The sequence below is a fragment of the Lacerta agilis genome, chromosome 6, assembly GCF_009819535.1.
Source record: "Lacerta agilis isolate rLacAgi1 chromosome 6, rLacAgi1.pri, whole genome shotgun sequence".
Taxonomy (NCBI): Eukaryota; Metazoa; Chordata; class Lepidosauria; order Squamata; family Lacertidae; genus Lacerta; species Lacerta agilis.
In genome coordinates, this window is record NC_046317.1 from 2,345,150 (window position 1) to 2,372,982 (window position 27,833).

The 27,833-nt window shown below is 43.6% G+C and overlaps 1 protein-coding gene across 3 annotated transcripts; it reads right to left on the reverse strand.

Annotated features, from left to right (window-relative positions):
• Window positions 1–4,136: 4,136 nt before the first annotated feature.
• VAMP4 (vesicle associated membrane protein 4) lies at window positions 4,137–27,794 on the reverse strand. Of its 3 annotated transcripts, none has more exons than XM_033151203.1 (7): window positions 27,705–27,794; window positions 24,002–24,128; window positions 21,461–21,507; window positions 20,815–20,865; window positions 12,263–12,363; window positions 8,275–8,326; window positions 4,137–4,723 (listed from the first exon to the last, which is right to left on the reverse strand). In XM_033151203.1, exons 2-7 carry the CDS (start codon window positions 24,065–24,067, stop codon window positions 4,567–4,569), a joined length of 474 nt encoding a protein of 157 aa, XP_033007094.1. In that variant the 5' UTR covers window positions 24,068–24,128; window positions 27,705–27,794; the 3' UTR covers window positions 4,137–4,566. The 3 variants fall into 3 exon arrangements, with proteins under 3 accessions (XP_033007094.1, XP_033007093.1, XP_033007095.1); XM_033151204.1 differs by lacking the exon at window positions 27,705–27,794 and adding an exon at window positions 9,576–9,655 and having other exon boundaries at window positions 4,558–4,723; window positions 24,002–24,230; XM_033151202.1 differs by lacking the exon at window positions 27,705–27,794 and having other exon boundaries at window positions 24,002–24,230.
• Window positions 27,795–27,833: the final 39 nt, after the last annotated feature.

Below are 27,833 nucleotides of genomic sequence, written 5' to 3' on the forward strand. Positions count from 1 at the left end.
GGGCCATGCAGCTGGGTGCCCAGTGTCACTACTGTAACTGCCAAGCCTCAAAGCTCTGGGGCCTGAGTTGCCTCCTCAACTGAATAGAATGGAAGCTATTCAGGGATGTTGAATGCAAGGCCTGACACACTTTATTCTGAGCCACTTGGAATTCCAGATATTTCCCTAGAAATCCCATCCATCCCAAAGGCTGCAGTCTGCTAGTCTACCACACTAACCTAAGATGCTGGTTTTGCCTTCTCCCATAACCTTCACACAGCTCCCTAACCAGACACTGATTATATACCATGTAAATAATCATCTACACAACACACTCCATACGTGATGCACCTATGTTTTCAAGAAGATTATCCACAAAAATTTCAAGTTCTTGCCACACTCACATCATATCAGTAAATGGTATCACAGAAAGTTTATTGTTAATTTATAGCCAAACCAGCAAGCCCCATTTGTTGAAATCAGTAGCAGAAATCAGACACTTCCAGGAATGACATCCAATGAATGAAAAGCTTCTCATTCTCTCACTCACTCATACACACTCACAAACATAATCTGCCATATATATATGATTGTATCTTTAGCAGCGTTTTACTGTTATCTTTTTCCTACTCAGTATTCTGATCACAAGAATACCAAATTACAGTATACAAGTTACAGCAGTGCACAGAATAATCATTTATTATTTGTCTCTTTCCCTTTCAGAAATGGACAGGGCTTGGCTGTTTTCACACCAGTCCTTTACTGGGGATATAATCTGCCACACATCACTTGTCCAAGGCAAAGCAATGGCCATGGCTCATTGGCCAAGCTCATGCATGGAGCAGGTAGCAAGTTCCAGGCTCAATCCCTGGTGTCTCAGGTAGGAAGGCTGGGAAAGACCTGTGTCTGGAGACCTTGGAGAGCTTCTGCCAGCCAGAGTGAACAATACTGGACACTATTCAGACTGATATGCTGCCCCAAGGAGGGAATGTAAACAGGCCACGGATTGGACTGCAATACTATCATGCCACTCTTTCCCAAAGAGGAAAAAGTAAAGAACCAAGGGATTTTACATTTAGAGGGAACAAACTATGAGGGGTTTAGAGAAGCAGTGGGGAATTTCCAGCCCTGGGCCACATTTAGCCAGGGCCCACAAGGCTGCTTCCCCCAAACTTCACCCACCTGCCCTACGCCTGACAGGTGGCATCAAGTGTGGGGACAGTGGAGAGGTGGCTGAATGGGCTGTGCAACCAACTTCCCCATGGAGAACTTGACCACACAGCCAAGTCCTGCAGAAAGCAGGGCTGAAGTCACCCCACACCAGCTGATAAAATTTTATTAGCATGCAGTGTGGAGAGTGTGAACAGCTTCATATTTTTAAAGCAACTTTGTTACGTCAGTTCTTAGTATAACTGAAAGTATAGCCCATGGACAGAAGACAAATTCAGGATGTAAAACCAGCTTCAAAAATAAATAATTACATAAACGACATTTTGCATTATTGTTATTCGCAGGAGTGTTAATCTCTCTATACTTATTGCCTGCAAAATACAGGGGCGATATTTCTTTTCTAGGATTTAGTGTAGAGGACAAATTTCAGCTATGGAAACCCACAAAGAGGATCTACCATATGTGGCTTCTCTCCTTTTTGTAACTTCTGGTTCATCTGTACTTGGTTAAACAGACTGTTGCCTGACTCCCTATGCACAATCATATACACAATATTCATATGCACAATATGAAGGATTTGAAACACTCCACTACTAATTACTGCTTCCTCGTCATAGTGAAATTATTTGCACATTTGGCTTCAGAATTTTAATTTTAAAAAGCAGAAAGGTGACTTAAAAGTCCTCAAGTTACAGTTGTGCTTGGAAGTTAATTCCACTTAAACCAGAATTATTTTCTCAGTAGGTAGCTAGAATTGGGTCATGCTATGCTACTGGAGACTGTACTATTAGATACCTACCCAAAAATGGGTGGCTTCATTTCTTCTTCTTTTAAGACTGCAAGTACAAACTACCACTCAACAACAACAAGTGTTTCAAAGGCCAGTGGAAACATTGCAGGGAGTTCCACCTTTTGTAAAACTGTCCCAGCTTGAGCTGGCAGCTTTCCTGAAGCTCAACCCCAAGTGCAGGTGCCTTGGTGTGGGGCCTGATGGATGGCATCAGAGGGCAGACCAAATGGCTAAAGCTCTTAAGTCGAGCAGACTATAGGCTGCCACCCAGGCCCTGAGATTTGTACTCCTTCCCCTGCACCACTAACCTCTCTGCCAGTCTGCACCACTAACCTCTCTGCCAGGAAAGGCAAGAAGGTGGTCACATGGGAACAGGCCTTCTCAGTGGTGACTCCCCATTTCTAGAATGCTCTCTCCAGTGAAACATGCCTGGCAACATCACTGTTTTTTAATGCCAGGCAAAAACCAGGCTTTGGGGCATTTATTTTTCTGCTGATTTTTTTGTGGCGTGGGCCGAGCTGGATCTGCTCTTTTGTACCATTTGTACCATTGCTTTCATTCTTGTTTCTACACTTGTTCCTAAAGTTGCTTTAAGTTCACCTTTGTGGAAAAGCAACTAATAAATATAAACAATAGCTCCCCCAGAGAATTCTCACAAAACTGCAAATCTCAAGGTAGTGTAGAAGAAAGCCCCTGTTGACGGTTCATTTTTGCAGAGCAGCCCACGAGATACAAAAATCAAAAGGTAACAGGATTCATTAGCCTAATTTCTTTTGGTGAAAAACTGTAAAAAATATAAAAATATTTTAACACCAATTGTTTTTAAAACTGAAGTTCCGTGCACACTTACTTGGAAAAAGGCATTACTGAACTTAGTTGTGCTTAGGCTGCATAGGCATGCACAGACTCAACTTGTAGCAAACATCTGTTTAACAAAGGCTCTTCTTCAGCCAGCTAAAATGCAATCTGTAGCTTCTGTCTAGAAATGCAAATAATATTAAAAAAAGAAGTGTCACCACATAAAGAACCAGTCTCAGGTAGTTCCTCAAAGAGAAGGCATGGTTCTTTTCTTCACTCTGCTTTATTTCTATTTATTATGGGTATTCAGTCCCCTGGAATTCAAGCTACTAATTTAAAATGTTGTAAGTGCATTGCTGCAAAAAGGCTGCAGACTGAACAAGAAGCTCAATCTCCATACCTCACCTTTCTTAAAGCCAGAACGCTGTCCTAGGCAACAATATCCCTCCCTTTTAGCTCCTGCACTAAGAGCTGACTCTGACTAACATTGACCATGTATCTATCATCTGCTGCACTCATCTTCAACTGGTGGGTTGAAAGCCTGACCCAAGGGGGGGGACACAACAGGAGCACCACCACCATGCAAATACATGGCAAGAGATTAAGAAATGGGTCCTCAAATGCATGTTCGGGTTAAAAGTAGATTCTGGATCTGGAAACATTGAACATACCGCGTCTACTGCACCTGAGGGCAGCTGGCTAGTCTGTGGTGTGACACACACAGCTCCATCGCCACATCTTGCTGCTGCTCCCCACTGCCCTGCACCTGCGTCATTGGCAGGTGGGATGGGGGTGGGTGTATTTCATAATTATAATTATAATTAAGGAGTGTGTGCATCTATATACCTATATCCATCTATTCAAATAAATAAATAAATAATACATACATACATACATACATACATACATACATACATACATACATACCCAGAGGAGTAGATGTGAACAGACACTTATGTTATAGTAACATAATTTATAACCTGTATTTATGTGGTCATTTTGGTGCAGTTGTCCTGTGCCTTAAAAGTAACTGGAAGTCTCAAAGCTGCTCCTCACGTTTTGGTAAAAAGTCAGACCAGATGTAGGGTGGATGAAGTTTAAATGTGAACCTCCTCCCATATTCTTAACCTGCACTTACTTGCATCTAACTAGCCAAGTATACTAAGTTTCAGCTAGGACAGTATTTTTTTTTCTAAAAATGGTTGAAACATAAACAGTCTGACCCCTTTTTAAAAAGGAGGCATATAAACTTTCTTACTCTTAATTATTTGGCAGCAAAACATCTGCATGGTTTGGGTTGCACTTGCACAGACCAAAAGCTGTCTCCTTTTCTTTTGTGGGTCTTCATTCAAATAAACAGTGTTTCCTTTACTTCAATAATTTACTAGGAGCTACATAGTTACAGTTAAAAATAGTTTTTTTTACTGGAATGCTTTTATGTCACATCCATAAGCAACAGCGAGAACATGGAGCTTCTGGGTCCCTTAACAAGTACAGAAAGTCTCCTTGGAAAATCGTGGTTTTTTAAATATGGGAAAGTGGCATCTTCACAGTTATTCATCTAAATATGTTGTGTTCTCTAAACAATGATATAGAGTTTATACACTGCATCCCTCCCTTATTCTTCCTCCATTGTCCTCTGTCAGAAGTAATAAGAAATTCTGTAAATTATAAATAACATCATTACCAGTTAGCAATAAGTATCTGACTCCAAACTGAGCTTCCTTCCCGGGAGCAACAATGGGGGTTTGGATTAGATATTGACACTAGAATGAGTTCTTGGCTGAAAAAGGATGATTTGCTGGATCCTCCGAATGCTCTTTCTGGAGCTAGTCTGGTGCCTCCAAGGGAGAAGGGGGGAAACACTTCAAAGCTATATACATATTATGTTCCACAGAAGTCACACAGCTGCCTCCTATGCTGTCATCCTGAAGCCACCATAATATCCACCAGCAAGTCAAGTGTGGTATTTGAAGATGATGGGAACTGCAAAAGGAAGAAGAGAGGCATCTTTAAAAACACACACAAAATGAATTGTCAACCAACCAGCTTGGGCACGACATATTTAAGACTCTTGTCCCAGCACCAATCTCAATCCACAGCACCCTTCCAAGAATGCCACTGAAAAAGGGGGCTTTGGTCTCACCCAGCAGGGGGTACTCCGTACAGCATCAGGGGGCGGACTTGAGGGTCGGAGACGGGGAGTTGTGTCCTTGCTAATTCTCCTCGACCTCTCAGTGACTTTCAGTACCATTGAGCGGGTGTCCAAGTTAGGGATGGGTGGCACCACTTTACAGTGTTTCCGGTCCTATTTCTAGGGACATGTCCAGAGGGTGATGCTTGGGCCCTGTGGGGGGCCTTCAATGTGGGGTTCCTTGGGGCTTAAGTTTTATCCCCCATGCTGTCCAACATCTACATGAAACCGCTGAGTGGGGTCATCCAGAGTTCTGGACTACATTGTCAACAATATGTTGATGACACTCAGCTCTACTCCTTTACACCTGCAGATGTGGCAGTGGATGTGCTAGACTGTGGTGGACTGGATGAGGGCCAATGAACTGAAGCTCAATCCAGGTAAGACTGAGGCGCTCCTAGTGGACGGTTCCCTAGACCAGGTGGATGGGAGGATGCCTCCTCTTGAGAGGGGTACACTCCCTCTGAAGGAGCAGTATGTAGCTTGCGGGAACTTCTGGATTCCTTGCTGTCACTTGAGGCTCATTTGGCTTAGAGGCACAGAGTGCGTTGCATCAACTTTGGCTGGTGGCCTAGCTGCATCCCTATCTGGACAGGGATAGCCTAACTTCTGTTGTCTATGCTCTGGTAATCTCTAGGCTGGATTACTGCAATGCTTTATACATATGGCTGATTCTGAAGATGGCCTGGAGACTTCAGCTGGTGCAGAATCTGGTGATCAGGTTACTCACTGGTGCAAGACAGTTGTAGAACTGAACCCCAATCCTGACCCAACTGCACTGGCGGGCAATTAAGTTTCCAGGTGCAATTCAAGGTGCTGGTTTTGACCTCAGTTCAGGACCACAATACCTCAAGGACTGTCTCTACTGCCCCAGACCCTGCCCTTCTTCAACAGCCTCCATGAGATGGCCTTTTCTGCAGTGGCTCCCCATTTGAGAAATGCTCTCCCCAAGGCAGTTTAAGTAGTGCCTTTGTTACATATCTCTAGGCACCAGGCAAAAACATTCCTCTTATCACAGCCTTTGGTTTTTTAGTTGTTTTTTGTTTGTTAAATTGTTATGTATTTTTATGTTTTTTTAATTGTAAATCCCCCTGTGATGCTCAGCTGAAGGGTGTAATAACTAATGATAAAAATAAAGTGACTGACTGACTGAATAAATAAAATAGCTAGCTAGGTTAACACAATCCCTGGTATTGCTCAGCATTCAATGCCCCTAAGTTTTGGCACAACATGCATTTCCCAAATAGTGATCCAACTGGGACAGGACAACTATGTGAAAAGTACAACTATTTTTGCAGTAATATAAAGTTTTCATAATAGGCTCGATTTTTAATAAAATTATCTATTCCCTTGAAAGGAAAAATACTTACCATCTCAGCTGGAGTCTGGAAGGGGAAAAGTTTATTTCCCGTCAAAATTGCTTTACTGAACATCCTGTTTCCATCTCTTTCCAATCCTCAAGTCAAAGCAGATGGGATTTTCCATGAATATCATCTCTCAGTTATCCCACTTTTAAGAAGAGCAGGCATGTCTTCCAACTCACACCCTTCAAGTACATGTGAGCAGGAAGCAAGAATCTCCCTTGACAGTGTGTGGCTGATCTTTTGGGAAAGCTATGTTTACTGCATGCACAGACACCAAATGTATCTGGCTGCTGGAATGTCATGAATGGGACAACTCCTTGCCCTCCTCTCATCACACACCTCAGTAGCAAACCTGACTCAAAGTCAGGCTGCAGGGTTAAGTTGCAATTCCCTTCATCCTTTCCCTGGATCCCTTCTTCAAAATGGTTACACTGGCCACCTTCCAGTCCTTGGATACAAAGACACATGCATATTTTTAGAAGATTGAGCAATTTCTCAGTTTGATACCAGCCAGTGTTAATTTTTAATTTGCTGATAAAGCTTAACTATGGCTCATCAGCTTGATTTGTCTCAATTCTTCAGAATGCCTTCCTGCAATATGCTCTTCAAATTAGGGTGTGTGTTTTTTTGTGTTGTGTTGTTGTTGTTTTTTGCATTGCTTCTTGTTAGGCTGCATTTTCCTTGCAAAGTTTGTGTTTCTTTTTGCTGTCATTTGGGCAAGACTTCCATTTTCTTATGGAGGTTTTCTGGTATCCAAAAGCACCACCAACTTCCAGAAGCATGGTGATTGCTTTTTTCACATTGTGCTGAGATGGAAAATAATGTCCTACGTTCAGGACTTGAAGTTGGCTCCCATTCTTGAGATGATAAAACCAACTCATCCCTAATTGGAAAATGCATAGAGCCCCATGTCGAATTGTTTCGAGTCTTCCAGGTTTTGGATACATAAACAAGAGAAAGCCATCCTGCCTAGTCTATCCATTCCTTTATCCTCCCACAGACAGGGAGTTAGCTCCCAATCTCCATCACATCAACAACACTTTCAAGTTTTCCTATAGGTGTGCATAAAGGACAACACTCTTGCGACAAAGGAATTGCCACCATGTTCTGAACTATAGAGATTATTGAGTTCCTGTTTAAATCTCTCCAATTAAAATCAATCTTAGAAATGCTCAATTTTGGTTAGATTATATTGATTTCTTCTTAAAAAGGACCCATAAACATTAAAGTACACAATTTGTATCTAAAAGCTATTTCAATCCCACAATCCTAGGGGCGCTCAAATGGCAATATTCTGGGGCAACTCCTAAGCTAACAACTCAATAGTACATCAACCATTAGGCCAAGCAAAAAGACCTGGAGTAGTGTATGTGTCAGAGACCAGGCTGAGGAATACTGCTCTGATGAGGAATGGTGAGAGCCTCTCCCTCCCTGCTCCTGACCAGGATCCTGAAGCTGCCCAGAAGCAGTGGAGCAGTATAGATTTGGGACAGTGGTTTGCAGAGAGGCATAGTTCTGAAGACAAACGTTGGGGCAAACTGGGGGGTGAACAGCAAAGTGAAGAAGAACTGGAAGAGAGAGAGCTAACACTCTCTTGCTGGAAAGTGTCCAGCCTATCAGTCCAAGGTCACATAAAGCAGAAAAGTTGGCTACACAAAAAGCACAGTGGTTGCGAGATCAGGTTGTAAGGTGTGGAAATGTCATGGGGGGGGGAGTGGATGGAAAGCTTAACTGGGAACACCTTCATTTCGAGAATGGCTGCTCTTTTCTTTTGCTGTGGTGATTAAAGACTCTTTAAATGGTAAGTAACTCTTTTCGCTTTGTGCTGCTTATCCTAGGCTGAAGGGGAGGAGGAAGCAGAGTCCCCGAAGCCTGACAGTATGGTTTCTCTTAAGGCTGCAATTCAAGGATGTCTATTTATTCCACATCTTGCCACTTCACAGAATTTTTACAAAAAAAGAACTTCAGAAAGCACTTACCAATAATCACTAGCAGGACGACAACAGCAACCAAAGCCACAATTACCTTCATCTGCAGAAGGAAACACAAGCCAAGCCAAGCTAAGCCATTACTTCCTTATTGCCTACAGAGACTTACAGTTTAAACCAAGTTAGTGTGACTCCTTTCGTCACAATAATAATGGTGAAAGCTTGCAGAATCAGCTGAACAACTCAAAATGCCTCCAATCATGTCTTCCATCCACATTTGCAAAATAAGGGCATGATGTGGACACTGCAGCAGAGTGGGTAAAGAATTTGGAGGTCAGGTCTCCGCATTCAGCCATGAAGCACATCAAACTTTTTTACTGACATAAAAACACCAGTCTCCAGTGTGTGCACCCGCACCCATCCCCATTGGTATGAACATACATTGATCTAATCTAGGCACGCCCAACTCCCAAGAGACTGCAATCTACTACCTGTATAAAAAAAACTGGCAGTGATCTACCCATTGTCAATGGAGGGACGAGGATCTTGTGTGGAAGGTGGCAGCTAACTGGAAGTGGGGGGGGAGGAAAAGAAGGCAAAAGTTCTCTCTCTGAGGAGCTAGTTGGCTTCTCCCCCCCCCCCAAAGCAGCTCTCTCCCCACACAAGCCAGCCCTTTCTCTCTTACCCCCCAGCAAAGGGAGCTGCACAGCTGACGCAGATCCCAATCGCGCCTGCCCTCCCTCCTTCCCCCCCTGCTGCCACGAAGACCTGGTGGCGGAGGAACCCAGCGCTGGGGCTGCTGCTGCAGCAGTGAGGGCTGGGCCGAGTGGCAAGTGCAAGGAACGCCGCCTGGCCTGGCCTTCTAGGCAGGACCCAGTGCCGCCGCTGCAGCAATGAAGGCCAGGCCAGGCCGGGCAGCAAGTGCAAGAAATGTCACCTGACCCTGCCTTCCCGGCGGCTGCGGAGGGATCCAGCGCCAGGGCCGCCATTGCAGCAGGGAAGGCTGGGCTGGGAGACATTCCCTGCGCTTGCCGCCCGGCCCAGCCTTTCCTGCGGTGGCGGTGGGACCTAGCAGCGGGGGCGTTAACACTCCTTGCCCACCTTATTTAATCAACCAGGATCACCCTGGCGATCTACCAGTCAATCTAATCTGATCCATCTGATTACTTTGGGAAAAGGATGGAAGAAAGAATATGGCCTCCTGTGGCAAATTCTTAATTGCAGTGTGGGGGAAATAGTGCAATACTGTGTATACACTTCATGTTCACACATGTTAACTCTGCCCTTGTGACCTTAATAGGCATGCTTTTTTTAAAAAAAGTCAACAGATTAATTCCTCTCTGGGACCTCACCTTGCAGCCTCGCCACCACATTTGCCGTCGGAGCTGTTTGGATCGACTGCTAAAAGCTGTTGCATTGTCAGATAAGCTCTCTGTGCCAGAAAGAAAACGATTATATTTTTATTATTCATCACATTGATATCCCACCTTTTCCTCCAAGAAGCTCAATGATGTCCCCCTCCTCTCTTAATCCCTTTGACTACCCTGAGAGGCAGTGGCTGGCCCAAGGTTACCCAGTGAGCTTAACGGCCAAGTGAAGATTTGATCCCCTCCGTCTCCCAGATCCTAGTCCAGCACTCTAACCACAACGCAAAACTGGCTCCCTCATGAACTGAACCTGCTGCAATACATGTGAGAAAGCTTTCCATCCTAGCATGCATGTCTGTATTTATACATGCAAGCATATGCAAGAGGTAATGATCAGGTACTCTTGCAGAGGTACAGTGAATTCCATGTGATTTGTTTCTAAAAGAAGAACATTAGGAATGCAGCCAACGTTGTGGTTCATACAAATTGATTTAAGACTCCCCTTCCACTCACATAATTACCTAACTATGTTTGGAAATTATAATACAATATGTTCATTAACAAATGAGCCCATGCTGTACAGGAAGAAGCAAACATAAAAGTGGCAGAAGTACAATGATACAAGTTATCTAGCCTACAGCACTCTGCTAAGAAGGGACAGGAAATGATCCTCTGATGTAAATCAGATATGCAAGCATACTGTATATCTCTGCATAACTAGGCAGATTCTGATCACACAAGGCTGCCTGTGTACACAAAGGACGTGCCTCTATCTTCTCCATGCATGCAATGGGAAAGACCCCCAGTTAACAAGAAGCAATGGGATGAAAAAAGGCTGGGAACATCACCCAAGTGACATAATGTACATCCTCATGGGCGGGCGGGCTCTGCCTACAGACCACATCCACTGCATCATTAAGATAGCAACATTTTGAGGTAAAAATGACAGCAGCGCTTGGGAACTTTCAAAACATTCATGAAGGGCAGTCAAATGGTTTGCTATTAAGATTTAAACTGCACACTGGGTGAGTTAAGATGCAATGGTAAACCAAGGCAGGGGGAACTAGTTTGGCTTACAAGGCTATTTTTCCCAAACCACTTCCAAATGCCCCCTACCTAATGTAATATGAAATATCAGGTGTGGGACAAGTTAGGACATGGCTGCAGAGGAGGTCAAACTGAGAGAGCAATTGTTCATTTGGAAGCAGGGCTCACCAGCAGCAAGAAGAAGAAGAAGAAGAAGAGTTTGGATTTGATACCCCGCTTTATCACTACCCGAAGGAGTCTCAAAGCGGCTAACATTCTCCTTTCCCTTCCTCCCCCACAACAAACACTCTGTGAGGTGAGTGGGGCTGAGAGACTTCAGAGAAGTGTGACTAGCCCAAGGTCACCCAGCAGCTGCATGTGGAGGAGCGGAGACGCGAACCCGGTTCCCCAGATAAAGAGTCTACTGCTCTTAACCACTACACCACACTGGCTCTCAAGAACCATTGAAGGTGCACTAGCAGCACCAATCAACTGTTTGGTGTTAAAAGTGCATCTTCAAAGGTGCTAGCATTCAGTGAAAAGCCATTTGATAAGCACTGATAGCAGGCCCCTTTGAACTTATCACCCAATGGCAAAATGTCCCATGGGTGGGTGAGAAAGGCTGCAATTAAGTTTGCCAGCTGGCAAAGTTTCCTCACCCATCACTTAATGTTATGTGAATGTGCTTTGGGCTTATGTACTCCCCCACCCACAGTGGAGCCACAAGGAGAGCCGAAACCTTTTAAAACTAACCAGGGTTCTGTGTTTTATCTGAACTTGGGGAAACTGGCTAGATTAAAATTATAGTCAGTGAACAAGCCAGGATAACAAACTACAGTTCAATCCTGGCTTGTTTGGACTAACCACCACAGCTTCCCCAAGTTTGGTAGTAATAAGGAACTCTGATTATTTTAAAAGCAGCAGCTTTTGATTTCCACCTCATGGCTGTGCCAGAGAACAGTGGTCTGGGAATGAAAAAACTGAAACTTGTTCATGTTACAACTAAAAAGGAATACAATTATGAAGAATAAGGAAAATGGATGTGCGTATGTTGTACAATTAATTCTTCCAAGATTGAATGGTTTAGAAATATTTTGGTAAGGATGGATTCTGTATGCAGGTCAGGAAGAACCTTTTAAATCTCTAGTTGCCAGAACATTTTAGGAGTCTGTTTCAGGTTTGTGTTCTAGGCAGGGGATGCCAACGTGGTGCTCACAGGCACAATGACATGCTTGATATCCTTCCCTGGCACCACCAAAGCACCTGAGTCACACACAAACTGTCATGAAGTGGCTGCTACCTTCTCCCTTGAAGAGCAGATAGCAGGTCTCTCCCACTTTTTTTTCAAGGGCCAGATTGATTCTACTGGATCCAACGTTTTCTCAGATCCCTGGGAAAAGTGCAGCATGCATGCATACTCTTTCTCTCTTCTCTCAAGAGGGATTGGCACCCACAGCACTCCCTCAAAAATCCAAAATGTTAGGCAACTCCTGGCACAGGGGGAAAGCAAACATTCATAGGTGATCATGTTTGGGATATTCTCAGACTTTGCACAGAGCTCACAACACACTGGATTTAGTACTCTTGAGGACTCTCTTCTGAGGCTGCAAGGGGGGGGGGGAAGAGGCACAACAAACTATTCCTACCTGACTTATCCTGCAAGTCATCTAGTCGTTCTCCCCTTTCTATCACCTTGGTGATGTTTTCTTGCATGACATCAATAACTTCATCAACCTGGTTTTGGACACTGGAAAACAGGGCAGGGTGGGGGGGCAAGAATCATATTACCCAATGATTTGTGGGAGCAAATGCAGTTGATTATTGGATTCAAATGCAAAGTAGCATATGTAAAGATTTTGACTGGGCTTTAAAAATTATGATTTTCTTAAGAATGAAGTGTTCATGTATGGTTTTCCAAATATTTTTTTCAAGAACTGGGTTGCCCAAGGCTACCCAGGAAGTAATGGCTAAGGCAAGACTTGATTTGACAGCAGCTGTCTTACGCATGTAAACTTGAGGATACATCTCATTTAATTGACTGAAACTTCTAAGCAAACATGAATAGAGTATACATCAGAACATTGGTCTCAAAAATGAAAGCACACTACGTTGGCTGTCGTTTTTATGCCACATTTATATCCTCACAGACTTTATAACATGGCTTTGGGTCATACAGCATTTTGAATTTAAGAGTTCCTGGAAGCTCTACCACACTGAAAAATTCCAGAAAAATTGCAACACACTTTTAAATGAAAACTTGAGAAAGTTGTGGCATCAAAGTCATTGAGAACACACACACACACACAGACACTCTCTCCACCCCCCCTTGCATTCATACCCACCTAGTACATGAAGAACAGGCAGCCTTCAAACAAAATGAGACACAGAATTGAGGGAAATGGGTGTATTCCCACCAGTCACACTGTGTGTGTGTGTGTGTGTGTCGCATTTACTACAGCAAAAGACCTCTTACAGTAGACAGTCTAAACATTTTCTAAAATACCAATACAAAAGGAAACTAGCAAACAAGTTATTAAAACATTTGAAATTTGAAATGAAAGCAGTAATGTTAAAAATGCTTTACTTGCTAAAATTACATGCCTGGGTAGGCTTTGCTGGAACTTAAGCATTTTTAGCAGGTGTCAAAAACAAGTCAAGGAGAAAGGAGGGTAACCAGGAGGAAAGGTCTTTTGAAGGAAAGAAACAGGTAAAGGGAAGAAAGTGACCAGGGAGAGAAGGGAAGGGAAGGGCAGAATGTGTATCTTGCAGTTCCTAATTCCTTTCTTTGTTTGAGATAAAGGGGGGGGGGTCTTTGTTTTGTTTCCCACTCTCTCAGAAAGCTTGGGGCCCTGACTTCGAATCTAAACTTCAGTTCATGGCTTGTTCTAATCTTGGAAGCCCCACACAGTACCAGATTTTTCTCCAATACAAACAACTCTTTAATAAGAGTAGCCTTTTAAAGAGAAGCCAAAGCAATCTCAATTTTTCAGCTGATTACATACTGAAGGTTTAGCTAGAAAAGGGAAGGGAAGGGAAATGATTTTTTGGGGAGTGGGTGTTGTTTTTGCTATCTGCCCTATACCAGAGACTGGCTGTGCAATCTAAATAATGAAAGCCTTGACTTGCATGTAACTCTCAAAAAGTGTTCTGTCAAACATTCAGCCATCATGACTAAGAAGAGGAAATAAAGGGAATGATAATACTGACCTACTTTACAGGGCTGTTGTAAAGATTATATATTTTGAACCCACTTGCATCTTAGGGAGATGTAAGTTAGGAAGGTCCATTCCACTTGTTCTTTCTTACTTCTTCCCTCCCCATTCCTTTTTTCCTTTTGTACCATGTCTCAAACTGTAACCCACTCATTATGAAGAAGTGGATGGCTTCTGGAGTGCTTAGGCAGAAGGCAGCATCAGGGATGCGGAAATTGTGGCCCTTCCAGATGTTCCAGTGTGGCTAGAGGTCAGGGACAAGGGGTCCGGCAGACCAACAGCACCTGGAGGACCACAGGTTCCCAATTCCTGCAATACAGAAATGCTAGTTGTATTCTTATATGTCCTATTAAATGATGGTCAACCTACAGAGCAGCCAAACTCACTTCAGACTGTAGGTGGAAGCTCATATGATAGAATGTTCCTCCTTTTGAAAAAACCCAACAACCCGGGCCATGCGAAGCTTAGCCTTAATATGTTAAGTTTACTATGAGCAGGGGTTTTAAAAAACATTTTTAAGGAAGTGGTTTGGCATAGTTTATGACTCTTGTGGTAACTAGGACCAAAATGTGCCACTGTTTAGGGTTGCAGGAGTCCAAGTGACTTCATTTCAATGGAAGCCAAATTGCAAAGCCATTTATCCTCTCACCCCCAGCAGTGATTAGACCAAACAAAGGAAATGGATGTACACCCTATTAATTAGGATTATAATGCCCCAGTGCCCCAATTACACTAAAGTTGTTATGACAGGCTGTCAAGCCTAAAGTTAGAAGGTTGGGGAAAGAGCCTGAGAGGTTGCAGGGCAGTGGGAGGAGAGATACTGAAGTAGAGCAGTGTTTTTCAACCACTGTTCCGCGGCACACTAGTGTGCCGCGAGATGTTGCCTGGTGTGCCGTGGGAAAAATTGAAAAATTCAAGAGAATTACTTTATATATAGTCAATATAGGCACAGAGTTAATTTTTTTAACATTTTCTAATGGTGGTGTGCCTCGTGATTTTTTTCATGAAACAAGTGTGCCTTTGCCCAAAAAAGGTTGAAAAAGACTGAAGTAGAGGACAGGCCTGGGGCAAGCTTTGATCCTTGCCCTCCAACAGCTATGGGAGCACAGGTGAAGAAGTCATTTCCTTTGCCTTGTCTGAGGACTACTGTGGACATGGGGCTAAAATGGTAACAAAGAAGTTATTGTGGTTTTGCAGCACTCTCGATATGATGGACAATCCACGTTTCCAAACCTTTTTCTGACCTTGTTTCCTTCCTGTGCCCACCCCATGGATATAGCCAAGGGGGGTGGACAGGGCAGGGGGGCAGCTACCCCCCCCCCGATAAGTGAAAATCAAGGCAAATCTAAGGCTCTGCCCCCCCCACAAAAGCCTGCCCCCTAACAAAAATCCTGGCTGTGCCCACCCCCACCGTAACTGTAGAAATGCAGCTATTTAAATGTTTGTTTTATAAACAGAACATGTTTTATTTATATTTTTTATAATTCATACAAAATGTAATTACAGCCGCCCAGAGAGGCTGGGGAAACTCAGCCAGATGGGCGGGGAACAAATAATAAATTATTATTATATTATTAAAATGATAGGGACATAATGGAATATTGTTAAAGCTGAAAAACAGAATCAGAGCCGGAAGGGACCCCAAAGGTCCTCTTTCTAGCGCAATCCCCTGCAATGTAGGAAACAACAGCCGTGACAAAACAACAGCAAGCAGGGTGGATTTAAATCACTAGTCAGTAAGGCTCAGGGTGGATTTTTTTTTAAAAAAAAAATCCGATTTAAATTTTTAAAAATCCGATCTTTTAAAATTTAAATCGGATTTTATTTAAATCAGTTTTTTTATTGTTTAAATCCACCCTGAGCCTTACTGACTAGTGATTTAAATCAGTTTGATTCAAATCAAATCCACCCTGACAGCAAGCGACTGTATGACAGTTAAGAGGAAGAAGAAATCACAGAAATGACACAACAATGCAAACCAGTACAGTCAAGGACCACTCACAGAACCATACTGCCAAACATACATCACAAGACAGCAAACCAACCTCAATCAAAATCCACATACCATAGATTGACAATCCTGCAACAACAACCACAGCTGAATGAAGCATCTGGAAATCACCTTGAACCTACGGGTTGGTGACCCCCCTCCCTTTTTCCTCTGCCCCCATGCCATTAATATTGCCACCACCACTACTATCCTCCCCTGCCTCACCCCTCCACAGAGATCCCCTACTCCCATCCCCACCCAAATACCAACCCAGACGACACAAAATCACACTCCCCACCCACCCCAACAACCCACACTCTCAGCTCCCTGCTCCAAGGACTCTACACATAACATAAAAAGCACACACACAAAAACAGACACCCCCCCACCAACCTCTCCATCTCCTCCTTCACCACATAAAGGCAACACACACACAAAATCTTTGTTGCAGTCCAACGACCCGTAACATGGATTCAGAATAAAATACGGATTCAGACAGACCAACCCCCAGGGGAGGGAGACCGAGGCGTTATTTGTTTAGTCATGGGTATGTTGATCTTTGATTTGTATGACTACTGGAAGAAACTTTGCCACGGCCACGGTGATATCATTCGACTTGTCCAGAAGATACACACAAATAAAATAAGCAGGTAAAATAAAAGGAAAACAAAGAAAGAAATCCATACCAACTAAAACAATACCCCCAACCACAATAAAACAATCAACAAAGGATAAAATCTGACACGCAACCAGCACAATGGTGGCGCCAGAGCGTACCAATGCCCCTATCCCTTACCCCAACAAACCAATAATGTTGTTAATAACACTGAAAACACTAATTATAAACCTTATACCCAACACAGGCGTCACAAAGGTGCTTAACGCCATCTCATTCACCACTCCCTATCCGAAATGACAGGGAGGACAGCCTGTTCCCAAACATGGCCCTCCATGCCAGCTGAGACACAGGACCAACCGGCTGAACGCCGGATGATCCTGGATACCCCAAATAAACACCTATATAACTACATATAGGCTACTTTCTGTAATCCACTCCCCACTCTTTAACCCAAATCTAATTCTAAACCCCCTCTTCCCCCACCCATCACACGTTATGTCAGCGCAACTTAATAGGTTTGATAGACAACATAAGGTGAGAGACTCAGGACAACCCAGATGGGTTGGCAGGGAATGATCCTATGAAGCAGATAAGCAGAATGGCTAGCTTAAAAGCAATTACACTAAATGTGAGGGATTGGGAAACCCTATCAAAAGAAAATGCATCACCTCATATGTAAACACCATGAAACCACACATTGCCTTCCTACAAGAAATACACAATCCACCCAAAGGATGCAAACTCCTGAGCAAATCCCACTTCAGTCAACAATGGGTTGGATCTGGCTCAGGAAAGGCTCACGGAGCAGCCATAATACTTAGTAGAGACCTGAACTTCAAAGCCATGGCAGTGCTAAAGAGGCAGATTAATTTTCACTAAACCCAAACTCAAAACTAGAGTTCATCGCCTTCTCTAAAGGGGAAGCAATTCTGGGAAGTGACTACAACCTAAATATGAGAGGCATATACCTGAAAAACATCCACCCTACAACCCCATGGGCCACCTTCCACTGAAGGAAACCCCAAATAATTAAGAACTCTTACAAATTGCTAAAAATGCTAAAAAAACAAACAAAAAAACAGAGGTCCTTATGACATATGGAGCAAAGAAAACCTGGGAGACACCAGCCACACATTCCAGTCTGGGTGCTATGGCACAGTGTCCAGACTAGATAGCATCTGCTCACACAAGGTCTCATACCCTTGGTTGAATCAACGAACATAGGTAGCATTAAAATCACAGATCACGCCCCAGTAGCTACCCTTAAAGTAAGAGAAGAAACATGAACTACCCCCTCATGGTCCTTCTCACAAAGACTCTCCAAAACACTGCAAAGAAAATGATGTAGACAATAAAGTGGTACCTTGGTTTACAACCATAATCCATTCTGGAGGTCCATCCGTAAACCAAAACAGGTTGTAACCTAAGGTGCGCTTTCGCCAATGGAGCCTCCAAATTGTTTTTGTTCTTTATTTTTTTAAAAAATGGATTGTAATCCAAAAAAAGTTTGCAAACCAGGACACGCACTTCTGGGTTTGACGTGTTTGTCATCCAAAACGTATGCAAACCAGGCTGTTTGTAAACCAAGGTACCACTGTACAAAAATAACCCCTCCTTTGGGAAACAATGAAAGTGGTCACTAGAGGAGCTTGCATAAAAGAGAAAGCATCCCTTAAAAAAATAAACCTCCTCAAAAATTAGCAAAATGGAACAAGACATCGCGGCACTCTCATCAGACTACAAACAAACAGGAGTTGAAAAACTCCTTAAACTTATAGAATAAAAAAGGAAGGAACTAGACACACTAGAAATCAACAAAACAATGGTCAACATTCTATACTCAAAACAACGCTTCTACAAGTATGGAAAAAATCACTCAAAACAAGAATAAACAGCATCACCAAAAAAGACAGCAACATAACAATCTTCTCCAAAGAAATAACCTCAGAATTTGTTGAATTTTACACTGGCCTATATACCTCCTGCAACCCAAAAACCTGAAACCACACAAAGCCCAGACAGCTTTACAGCAGAATTCTGTAAGAAATTCAAAGAACCCCCGATGACACCTATTCAACATCATAAACGAGGGCCTCATTTAGTCTCTACAGTGGTACCTCGGTTTAAGAACGATTCAGTTTAAGAACTCCACAAAACCAGAAATAGTGTCCCAGTTTGAGAACTTTACCTCAGTCTAAGAACGGAATGCCTCGGTTTAAGAATGGTTAAAGAATGGTTTCGGTTTCAGAACGGACTTCCGGAATGGATTAAGTTCGTAAACCGAGGTACCACTGTATTCCCAAACCATTCAAAGAAAGCATGTGGCCCTGGCCGCCTAAATAAAACACTATAGTCCCACACACCCTTACCTGGGAGTAAGGCCCACTGAATATTGGGACCGCAAAATAGGGATGGCTTTTTCTTTGCGAGTTTCCATAAGCTCTTAGATGGCTGTTAGAAACAGAATGGTCAACAAAATGCCCTCAGTTTGAAGAACATAAGAACTATACTTTTCGAGGAACAGTAGTCAGGGTCTCAGTTGTGGCAAACTTTCAACATATCATAGCCATGGATGGCCATGAACTTCACAACCCAGCCAGGAATTTGCAGGCGTAAAAGCTGCTTGCTTCTGTGCCCCAGAGAAGAGGAGCATGATGACATGGTTATCAGGTACCTGCAAGACCCCAGACCTAAACACAGAGCTAACAGAGCCTCAGGAAGTGAGCAATTTCCTCACTGGCTGCCCTGACTTCGCAGATAATTCCAAGAAAGAATTTAAAGGCATACCAAAAGTCAAGCTGGAAAGAAATGCTGTCCTCAACTTTAAGCTCTCCAAACATTCCAATTACAGACTTTCAAAATCGGTCCTACAGTTTCTTTCCAACTTTCTATCATCTGGCATTTTATATTGGTATTTCAATCCAGGGTGGATCACTTTACTGTGTCTGCAAGGAATAAACTCAGACACAGCTTCCCCCAGTAAACAGTCAGCCTCTACTAATCAATTCTAGAGACTGCAATAATAATCTCTATCCCTCCCCATAAATGAGCATTAATTTTGAGTTCTTTTAAAACAATAGGAAAGAAGACATGAACACCTATTATTCATTCCTCTCCAAATGAATGTTTCAACTAATAGGAAATCACATAGTCCAAGTATTCAAACTGCAACCATTGCTGGGAAAATGACATTCTTTCTAAACCTTACTATTACTATTTGCACAGCTGCCTGCAGTAGGTTTGGGAGAGTATAGCTGTTGGGTTTTTTTTTTTTGGTGTGCTTCTGCTCCACCCCAGTCCCCCTTTGCAGACTGAGCAGGTGCCTCACCTCTTGCATACAGCAGCACACAACTTTTAACAGAGAGAACAGAGCAAGACAGCTGCTCCCTTACTTCAACTGCAGCAAGGATTCCTACCTACAATCCTACCCAGTTTGCAGTTTGATATGTCTTTGAATGGAACACTATTCCACAAATGCTTCTGGGGTAGACACACTCTTTGAATTGATCCTCCAAGCAGAATGCTTTTGAACAACAGAAAATGAACTTTAGAGCTTCAGAACATATTCACATACATCAAGACACACACATGGTTTTTGCTTTGGTGATATATGTAATGAATGATGAAAGAAAAGAAAGAATTGCACATGGTGCAGTAAAATTTCAGAGAGATGGACACAAAACAGACAAGTGCACAGGTTTCCCATCCTAATAAAATCATAGGATACAATTTTCCAACCCACAGTCAATTGCTATGATGAGCTGCCTCCAAAGTTCTTGTCCTGAAAGCCAACACTAATAAACTGAGATGATCCATTTCTTTAGGATTAATGCTTCTGTACTGGAATGTGGGGTATATGCAGGATCACCATGGGTTTTAAGCAAGTAAACTGAACTGAACTGGTATCTGGAGGGGGGGTTGCCTCCTCCTCCTCCTCCTCCTCCTCCTCCTCCAGGGAACCATTGGATAAGGATGTCAAAACTAGAGCTTAAGCCTCTTAGCACAAATTGCTCCTGGAAGGTGTCCAAGTTTTGTCTTCTTTCCTATTGTTTTGGTACAGTTGGTTATTACTAGCCAAGTTTTAATTGCTTCCAATTTGCTCAGTGGCTTTGAACCTATTTCTGCTCTCCAGGAGGTCTTACAAATCTCTAGGCTGTCAACATGGTAGAAGATGGATCATTTAGCCCACGGCACAGAAAAATCAAAACATAGCAATGATGTTTACTGGTCTATGGCAAAAGGTCTTAGTGCCTTGGAAACTACTACTAGATTCAACACAAATGCTTCAAAAACCTTAACTAAGACTGTAGCAATTTTATATGAAAAAGAAACACAAGCCAAGAAAAGACCCATTTTCAAATGCCACAAAATACTTACTGCCTGATCTTGTCATTCTTGGGTCCAAACCTTGGACCTGATGGCCCTCTCCTGGAAAGACATAACACAAGCTTAATAACAGATCAAACCTGAGGACACAGTTGCTATTCATCTACTTGAGTGAATGAGCGGTGTCACATGGCTGATTAACAGGAAGATATTTGGAGGCTTAAAGTATTACACCAGGCATAGGCAAACTCGGCCCTCCAGATGTTTTGGGACCACAACTCCCATCATCCCCAGCTAACAGGACCAGTGGTCAGGGATGCTAGGAGTGGTAGTCCCAAAACATATGGAGGGCCAAGTTTGCCTATGCCTGTTACACAATACATTGATGGCAAAAGTACTTCAAGAAGACTAGTACAGCCCCCAAGGCTGAAGGAAGGGGATGGCAAGGCGAGTCCTCAATCTTACACTGCAAAGTTCAAAGCAGGTGCTGTGGGCAAGGATTCCATCCAGTGATTCTTGCAATACTTCACCTTGCTTTGAAGATGAACACCTGATGCTGTATCACGTTTCATTGGCAAGGCCAGTGCTATACACAACAGAGCTGGGGCCCCATCCCGGAGAAGGGAAGAGCTAGCATTAAGAGATCCTCCCCAAAGGTTGTTCAGGTATCCCTGCTTCAGTCTTAAGACATACTTACAAGAAAAAGTCCTCCTCTTCGTCTGAATCTTCCTCTAGGAGGTTCCTCTGCAAACATAAAAGATAGATAAGCTCAACAAGAAATACGTGTCTTTCTTGTCCACTTTCAAAGCTAGAAGGCAGGCAGGTCTTTCTTGAGATCCATCTTGTTAGCTGCAATCAGAACATCAGTTCTGCTTTAAGGTCTCTGGAGTCCAAATTAAAAGAAAATTTAACTAGAAATCCATGATTCATAAAGGAAACGAGCACTTCTGAAAACTGGAAGATTGCTCAGCATTCACACATCTCAATGAAGTACCTCACCGACACCCACACTCTCCTATTCAGTGCAAGGAGGGACCAGCATTGTGCTCAAGATGGCAACCAAGTCAACCTCCTAAAATTGAGTCTTCTTTGCAGTGTTCTATCTCACACTTGGGAATATAGTCCTGGAACATCCATTACCTAATTATGTATAAGATTATTTATAGGCTTGAGAACATCAGTTTCATCTTAATATGATCTTGACTCAAAAACATGGGAAAGGAGGACACAAACAGGCACAGAGATCCTTCTCAGGGCCAGTTCAAGTATTTCCTTATCCACTTCTCTGTATCATTCTAAATATAGAGCCATGTGTAAAATGCTTGCTTTAAACTTTCCAGAGGTTGGCAGCAGAAACCTACCTTGGGAATCATGAAGACAAGAGAGAATCAATTTGATCTGGAAAACCAAGGGAGTGTATCTAAAAGGGGCACTGCCACAAAAAGTCCTATCACACATACAACTTACCACTGGCTTGAAACCACAGAGAAGTGAAACTATGGCCCTCACGCCTCACTCTGCGAAAACCTAACATGCCCACCAGTGTGGCTACTTCATATTTTTAACAAAGCTACTACAGGTAACTTACATCTTACGTTTATTATACTAATATTATATGACAGGTGGCAATAAACAAACAAACAAACAGCCAGGAAAACCTGCCATGGAGAGTCCGAGGGTCCTGCTCCTGCCTCACTCCATTGAGCCTAGTGCATGGCCTGACAGGCTACAAAAGGACTGCCCAGCAGAAAACATTGTTTTAAAGCTGCTGTTAAATTATTTTTTTAAAAAAACTAATTTTTTAAAAAAATTGGTTTTGTAAGGGTGCTTTGGGACGCGGGTGGCACTATGGGTTGAACCACAGAGCCTAGGGCTTGCTGAACAGAAGGTCAGTGGTTTGAATCCCCACAATGGGGTGAGCTCCTGTTGCTCGGTCCCTGCTCCTGCCAACCTAGCAGTTCAAAAGCACGTCAAAGTGCAAGTAGATAAATAGGGACCGCTCCAGCGGGAAGCTAAACGGCGTTTCCATGCGCTGCTCTGGTTCACCAGAAGCAGCTTAGTCGTGCCGGCCACATGACATAACCCAGAAGCTGTAGCCCAGCTCCCTCGGCCAGTAACGCGAGATGAGCGCTGCAACCCCAGAGTCGGACACGCTTGGACCTAATGGTCAGGGGTCCCTTTGGGGGAGAAAAAGGGGGAGCCCAATAACAGTGGTTCAGGGTAGCAGGAGGTATGGCATGCGAGATGGGGTAGGCCAGGTAAGGGGCACATGGCACAGGCCAAGGCAACGAAGGAGCGGCTCAAGAAGCAGCACATTAAGGTCCTGGAGTGGCCTAGCCAGTCTCCAGACCTTAATCCCATCGAAAATATGTGGAGGGAGCTGAAGGTTCAAGTAGCTACACATCAGCCTTGAAATCTTACTGACTTGGAGAGAGTGGGATAAAATACCTCCTGAGATGTGTGCAAACCTGGTGGTTTGCAATTACAGAGGTCAGAAACATCTGACCTCTGTAATTGCCAACAAGGGTTTTGCCACCAAGTACTAAGTCATCTTTTGCAAAGGGATCAAATACTTATTTCACTCATTATAATGCACATCAATCTCTAACTTTTGTCTTCTGGGTTTCTGGGGTTTATCTACTTGCACTTTGATGTGCTTTTGAACTGCTAGGTTGGCAGGAGCAGGGACCGAGCAACGGGACCTCACTCCGTCGTGGGGATTCAAACCGCCGAAGTATTAGCAACAAGGAGCCTTTGTCTACTCAAGTAAAAGTTAGCTGAAGAAAACCTGTTCTATAATATGGAGAGAAAACTCCATATCGTAAAGATATTGGCAAATAATGTAGATTTAAGGATATATACTTAGACTATTAATCAATTGATATATTTTGGAATGTTTATTAAACCAGTCCAAACTCCATAGGCAGTTGCACTATCACCATAATCTTGGTTACTTGCAAGAAAAACGTTGTCAAGTCCATCAGGCATGTTTACCATCTTATCTTTTTTATATTATAGCTTGTTCTTCTCTAGGAAAACTAAGAGTAATTTACATGGGACTATCATGCAGCTTCCCATCCATGTACTAACAAGAACTAGGCCATAACATAATAGCACCATATAACTTCATCCTCAGTGACTTAAAAGCAATTATTCTACAAATGGATTTGACTTGTTGGGCCATTCTAACCCGCACATTTAAAACATGCAAAGAAAGCCATTGCCCTCAAGCACTTACCCTCTCACTTTTCACTGACCCAGTAACATCATCATCATTGAGGTGGCGCTTGAATTTTGGAGGCATATTTTCATATATGTGTTGCTTTTACTTGCCCAATACAAGGAGATGAGGGGAGCCCCACTTCCTAGGAAGAGAGATGGGGTGAAAAAAAAAATCAATTTTGTTGGGATTCCATTCTCAGTCACAAAGACTGGCCACAGTGATGCCTGTATGGAAAATAATACAAATCATTAGAATTGTCCAATGCCTTTAATAACACTATGTTATAATCTCTACTCTGCATGCATTATTTTGTATTTGAGCCCACTGCACAAAAATGCTCAAGACAGGTAGCTTCTTAAAATCAGGCTTTTAAAATGTATCCCTCTTTCTACCACATTATCAGAAGGGGTGTGCTTGGGCTTTTGAAATTCTCCCAGTTCCTTAAAGCCAACCTTAAAAGCCAAGCTTTATTAAGGTGGCAAAGAGGATTTAGGATTTTTACTATTATTGGAATTGGTCATAAGACTGGCAAAGGAACAGGTAAAGGTATTTAAATAGTATAACAATTATCCCATAAAGAAGGTAATGAGCAGCAACTCCTTTTTAATCAGTGATGGCTAAAAAGAATGGCCACAACCCCACAATTTCAAAAACCTAAAACAGCAAGATCTATTTCAGTAGAACCCTTAGGGTTGCATCCAATGGTGTAACTAAACTAATGGGTCCCCCAACCCTCCAGAGCATATCTGAGGATGGGGAGAGCATGGGGCTGCGGGTGGGAAGAATAACTGATAGATTCCTTCCTATCAGCTGGGCAACAGTGTTGGATAGAACCCACTGTTACTTCTGTACCCACAAATATTTGAAGCTTCCAAAAACAAGAGCAGTACTTTTTGACCATGGATTCCTCTACCCCAGCACTCCATTTCCAACAGTGACCAGCCAGATACTTCCAGGAAGACCCCAAGCAAGGCATGAAAGTCACAACCCCCCTGCCCAATTACTGATGTGCCCTCAGCAATTAATATTCAGAAGATTATTCCTTTGAACCTAGTACAGTCAAACCTCGGTTTTCAAACATCTCGGCTGCCGAACGTTTTGTAAGTTGAACGCCAAAAACCCGGAAGTGAATGCTTCTGTTTTCGAACGCACCTCGGAAGTCGAATGGCTTCCAAGGTGCATTTCTCCATTTTTTCAGTGAATTTTGCTGTCAGCCCTTTGATCCTTGGTTTTTGAACATTTTGGAAATTTTACAGACTTCTGGAATGGATTACGTTCGAAAACCGAGGTTTCACTGTAACGAAACTCCCAGGTCTTCCTTTCAGGCTTCCCAGAGGCATCTTGTTGGTCGCTGTAAGATCAGGATGCTGAGCTGAATGGGCCTTCAGCCTGATTCAGCAAGCTCTTCTTACATTCTTAAATGTATTCAAACACATTAATCACATATGTTAGGGGCGGAGAACATTTGCTTCGGCTTCTGGATAACCTTGTGGGAGCTGCATACCAGTTATGGGCATGGCCAGAGAAAATAAAGGGGTAGAACAATGGATGTGACTCTTAGTAATTTAAGTAGGTGGACTACATTGACTAATAACCTGGACTCACAGGTTTCTGTCACCTCTTTATTCCTTATCTCATACCACAACCTTACTCCTCAACCTACACGCTTCAGAGGACTTCTAGACCATTCCTCTTCTACACACCTTTGTCGTCCTGTATTACCCATTTCATCTCACTTTTATGCAATCTCAAAGAATCGCATTTCCCTATTTAAATAGGAGGACTGCCCTCCTTTGACTGATTCAAGGGCCTCACAGCACCCCTTCTTTCAACAGCTTATTTATTTACTGCATTTCTATTCCACCTGTCCTTCAAGGAGCTCAAGGTGGCTCTATCCTCACAACAGCCCTGGGAGGTAGGTTAGGCTAAGAGGCAGTGAATGGCCCAAGGTCACCCACTGAGATTCATGGGGGGCCAAGTGGGGAGATTTGAAGCCCAGTCTCTCCCAGGTCCTAGTACAACACTAATCACTGCACCAAACCCACCTCCCGTTTCCAAGTCACCTACAGCCTTGCTTTTAACCCTTTCCCCCATTTCCCTACTCTTTGATTATTATTATTTTTTAAAAGGGGGTCCCTCTTGTAAAACTTCAAAAAGGCCAGCTGCAGCAGAACTGGCACTACTACAGGTGCCCCTTCCACATTTGTAAGAACCTGATCTCAATTGTGGTGCCCAGAATTGGACACAGAATTCCAAGTGTGCTCTGACCAAGGCAGAATCGAGTGGTACTATTGCTTCCCTTGATCTGGACACCAGACTTCTGCTGAGGCAGCCTAGAATAGTGTTAGCTTTCTTTTGCTGCTGCATCACGCTGTTGACTCATGTTAAGCTTTGGGTCCACCAAGACCCTGAGATCTTTTCCACACATACTGCTAGAAAGCCAGGTGTCCCCCATCCTATCTTAGTGAATCTGAATCGAAAATTCTTTCTAGTAGCACCTTAGAGACCAACTGAGTTTGTTCCTGGTATGAGCTTTCGTGTGCATGCACACTTCTTCAGATACACTGAAACAGAAGTCACCAGACCCTTATATATAGTGGGGGAGTGGGGAGGGGTATTACTCAGAAGGGTGGTGGGGATGGGTGATAGGCTGATAAGTGTGGAAAACCTGTTGACGACTCTAAACGGCTGTTATGCAAAGCCATCTTTAGCCATCTCACCCCTTGCCTTTCCCTGCAAGACTAATTGCAGCCGTTTAGAGTCGTCAACAGGTTTTCCACACTTATCAGCCTATCACCCATCCCCACCACCCTTCTGAGTAATACCCCTCCCCACTCCCCCACTATATATAAGGGTCTGGTGACTTCTGTTTCAGTGTATCTGAAGAAGTGTGCATGCACACGAAAGCTCATACCAGGAACAAACTCAGTTGGTCTCTAAGGTGCTACTAGAAAGAATTTTCGATTTTGTTTTGACTATGGCAGACCAACACGGCTACCCACCTGTTAGTGAATCTGGTTCTTCCTGCCTGAGTGCAGAACCTGACACGACTCCCTATTGAAATTCATTTTGTTTGTAAAACTTTCAAAAGGCCAGCTGCAGCAGAACTGGCACTACTGCAGGTGCCCCTTCCACATTTGTAAGAACCTGATCTCATTTAGGGGGGCACTGCCTGCACTCTGGAACTCCTGCCAATTGAAAGAAACATTCCTATTTAGACAAGAACTACCCAGATGCTTAGAAAGTCGAAGTAATTCTAATTTGTTTCAGCATTTTAAACTTTTGTACGCTTTTAAAGTAGGGTTGCGGATTTTTCTCGATTTTACTGTAAAGCGCTGAGGCTCTCCCCCGTTTTCTTCCTTTACACTCAAGTAAAACAAACAATAAAGAAGACATGTGGGGGTTTTGGCTGTCGTCGTTTTCAGTTGCGACTGTCGGGTGACGGGCGGTGTACCAATCTAATAAAGAATAGGAGCAGCATTTCCCCCTCACTTTCCCTCCCACCGCTTCCTCCGGCAGGCCACGGGTCCTGCTGGCCTTCTTCGCCAACGGCCCTCGTCCGCTCCCTCTTCGGAGGCTTTCCCTCAGCGCCCGTCCCCACCGTTCCTTCCTTCCCTCCCTACACTCGGCCTACTCGCGGCAGGGCCTCCTCCCTCGGAAGCCACGGAGGCCCCCTGGCCTGGCCCCGTCCCCGAAAGCGCCCCTTCCCGCTTCTCACCTGCTTCCTTTGCAGGGCCGGCGCCGAAATGACCGCCAGGAGGAGGAGGAGGAGGAGGAGGAGGAGGAGGAGGAGGAGGAGGAATCGCCGTCAGCCGCTGTCCCATCGAGCAACTCGGCGCTCCTGACA

Bases quoted from the DNA above. Each gene is read 5' to 3' on its own strand.
- VAMP4 (XM_033151203.1), bottom strand. From the start codon at position 24,067: ATGCCTCCAAAATTCAAGCGCCACCTCAATGATGATGATGTTACTGGG. The intron at 8,327-12,262 runs GTAGGAATAGTT...TTCCTTCTGCAG, and splicing joins TGACTTGCAGGATAAGTCAG to ATGAAGGTAATTGTGGCTTT. The intron at 4,724-8,274 runs GTAAGTGCTTTC...TTCCTTTTGCAG, and splicing joins CGTCCTGCTAGTGATTATTG to TTCCCATCATCTTCAAATAC.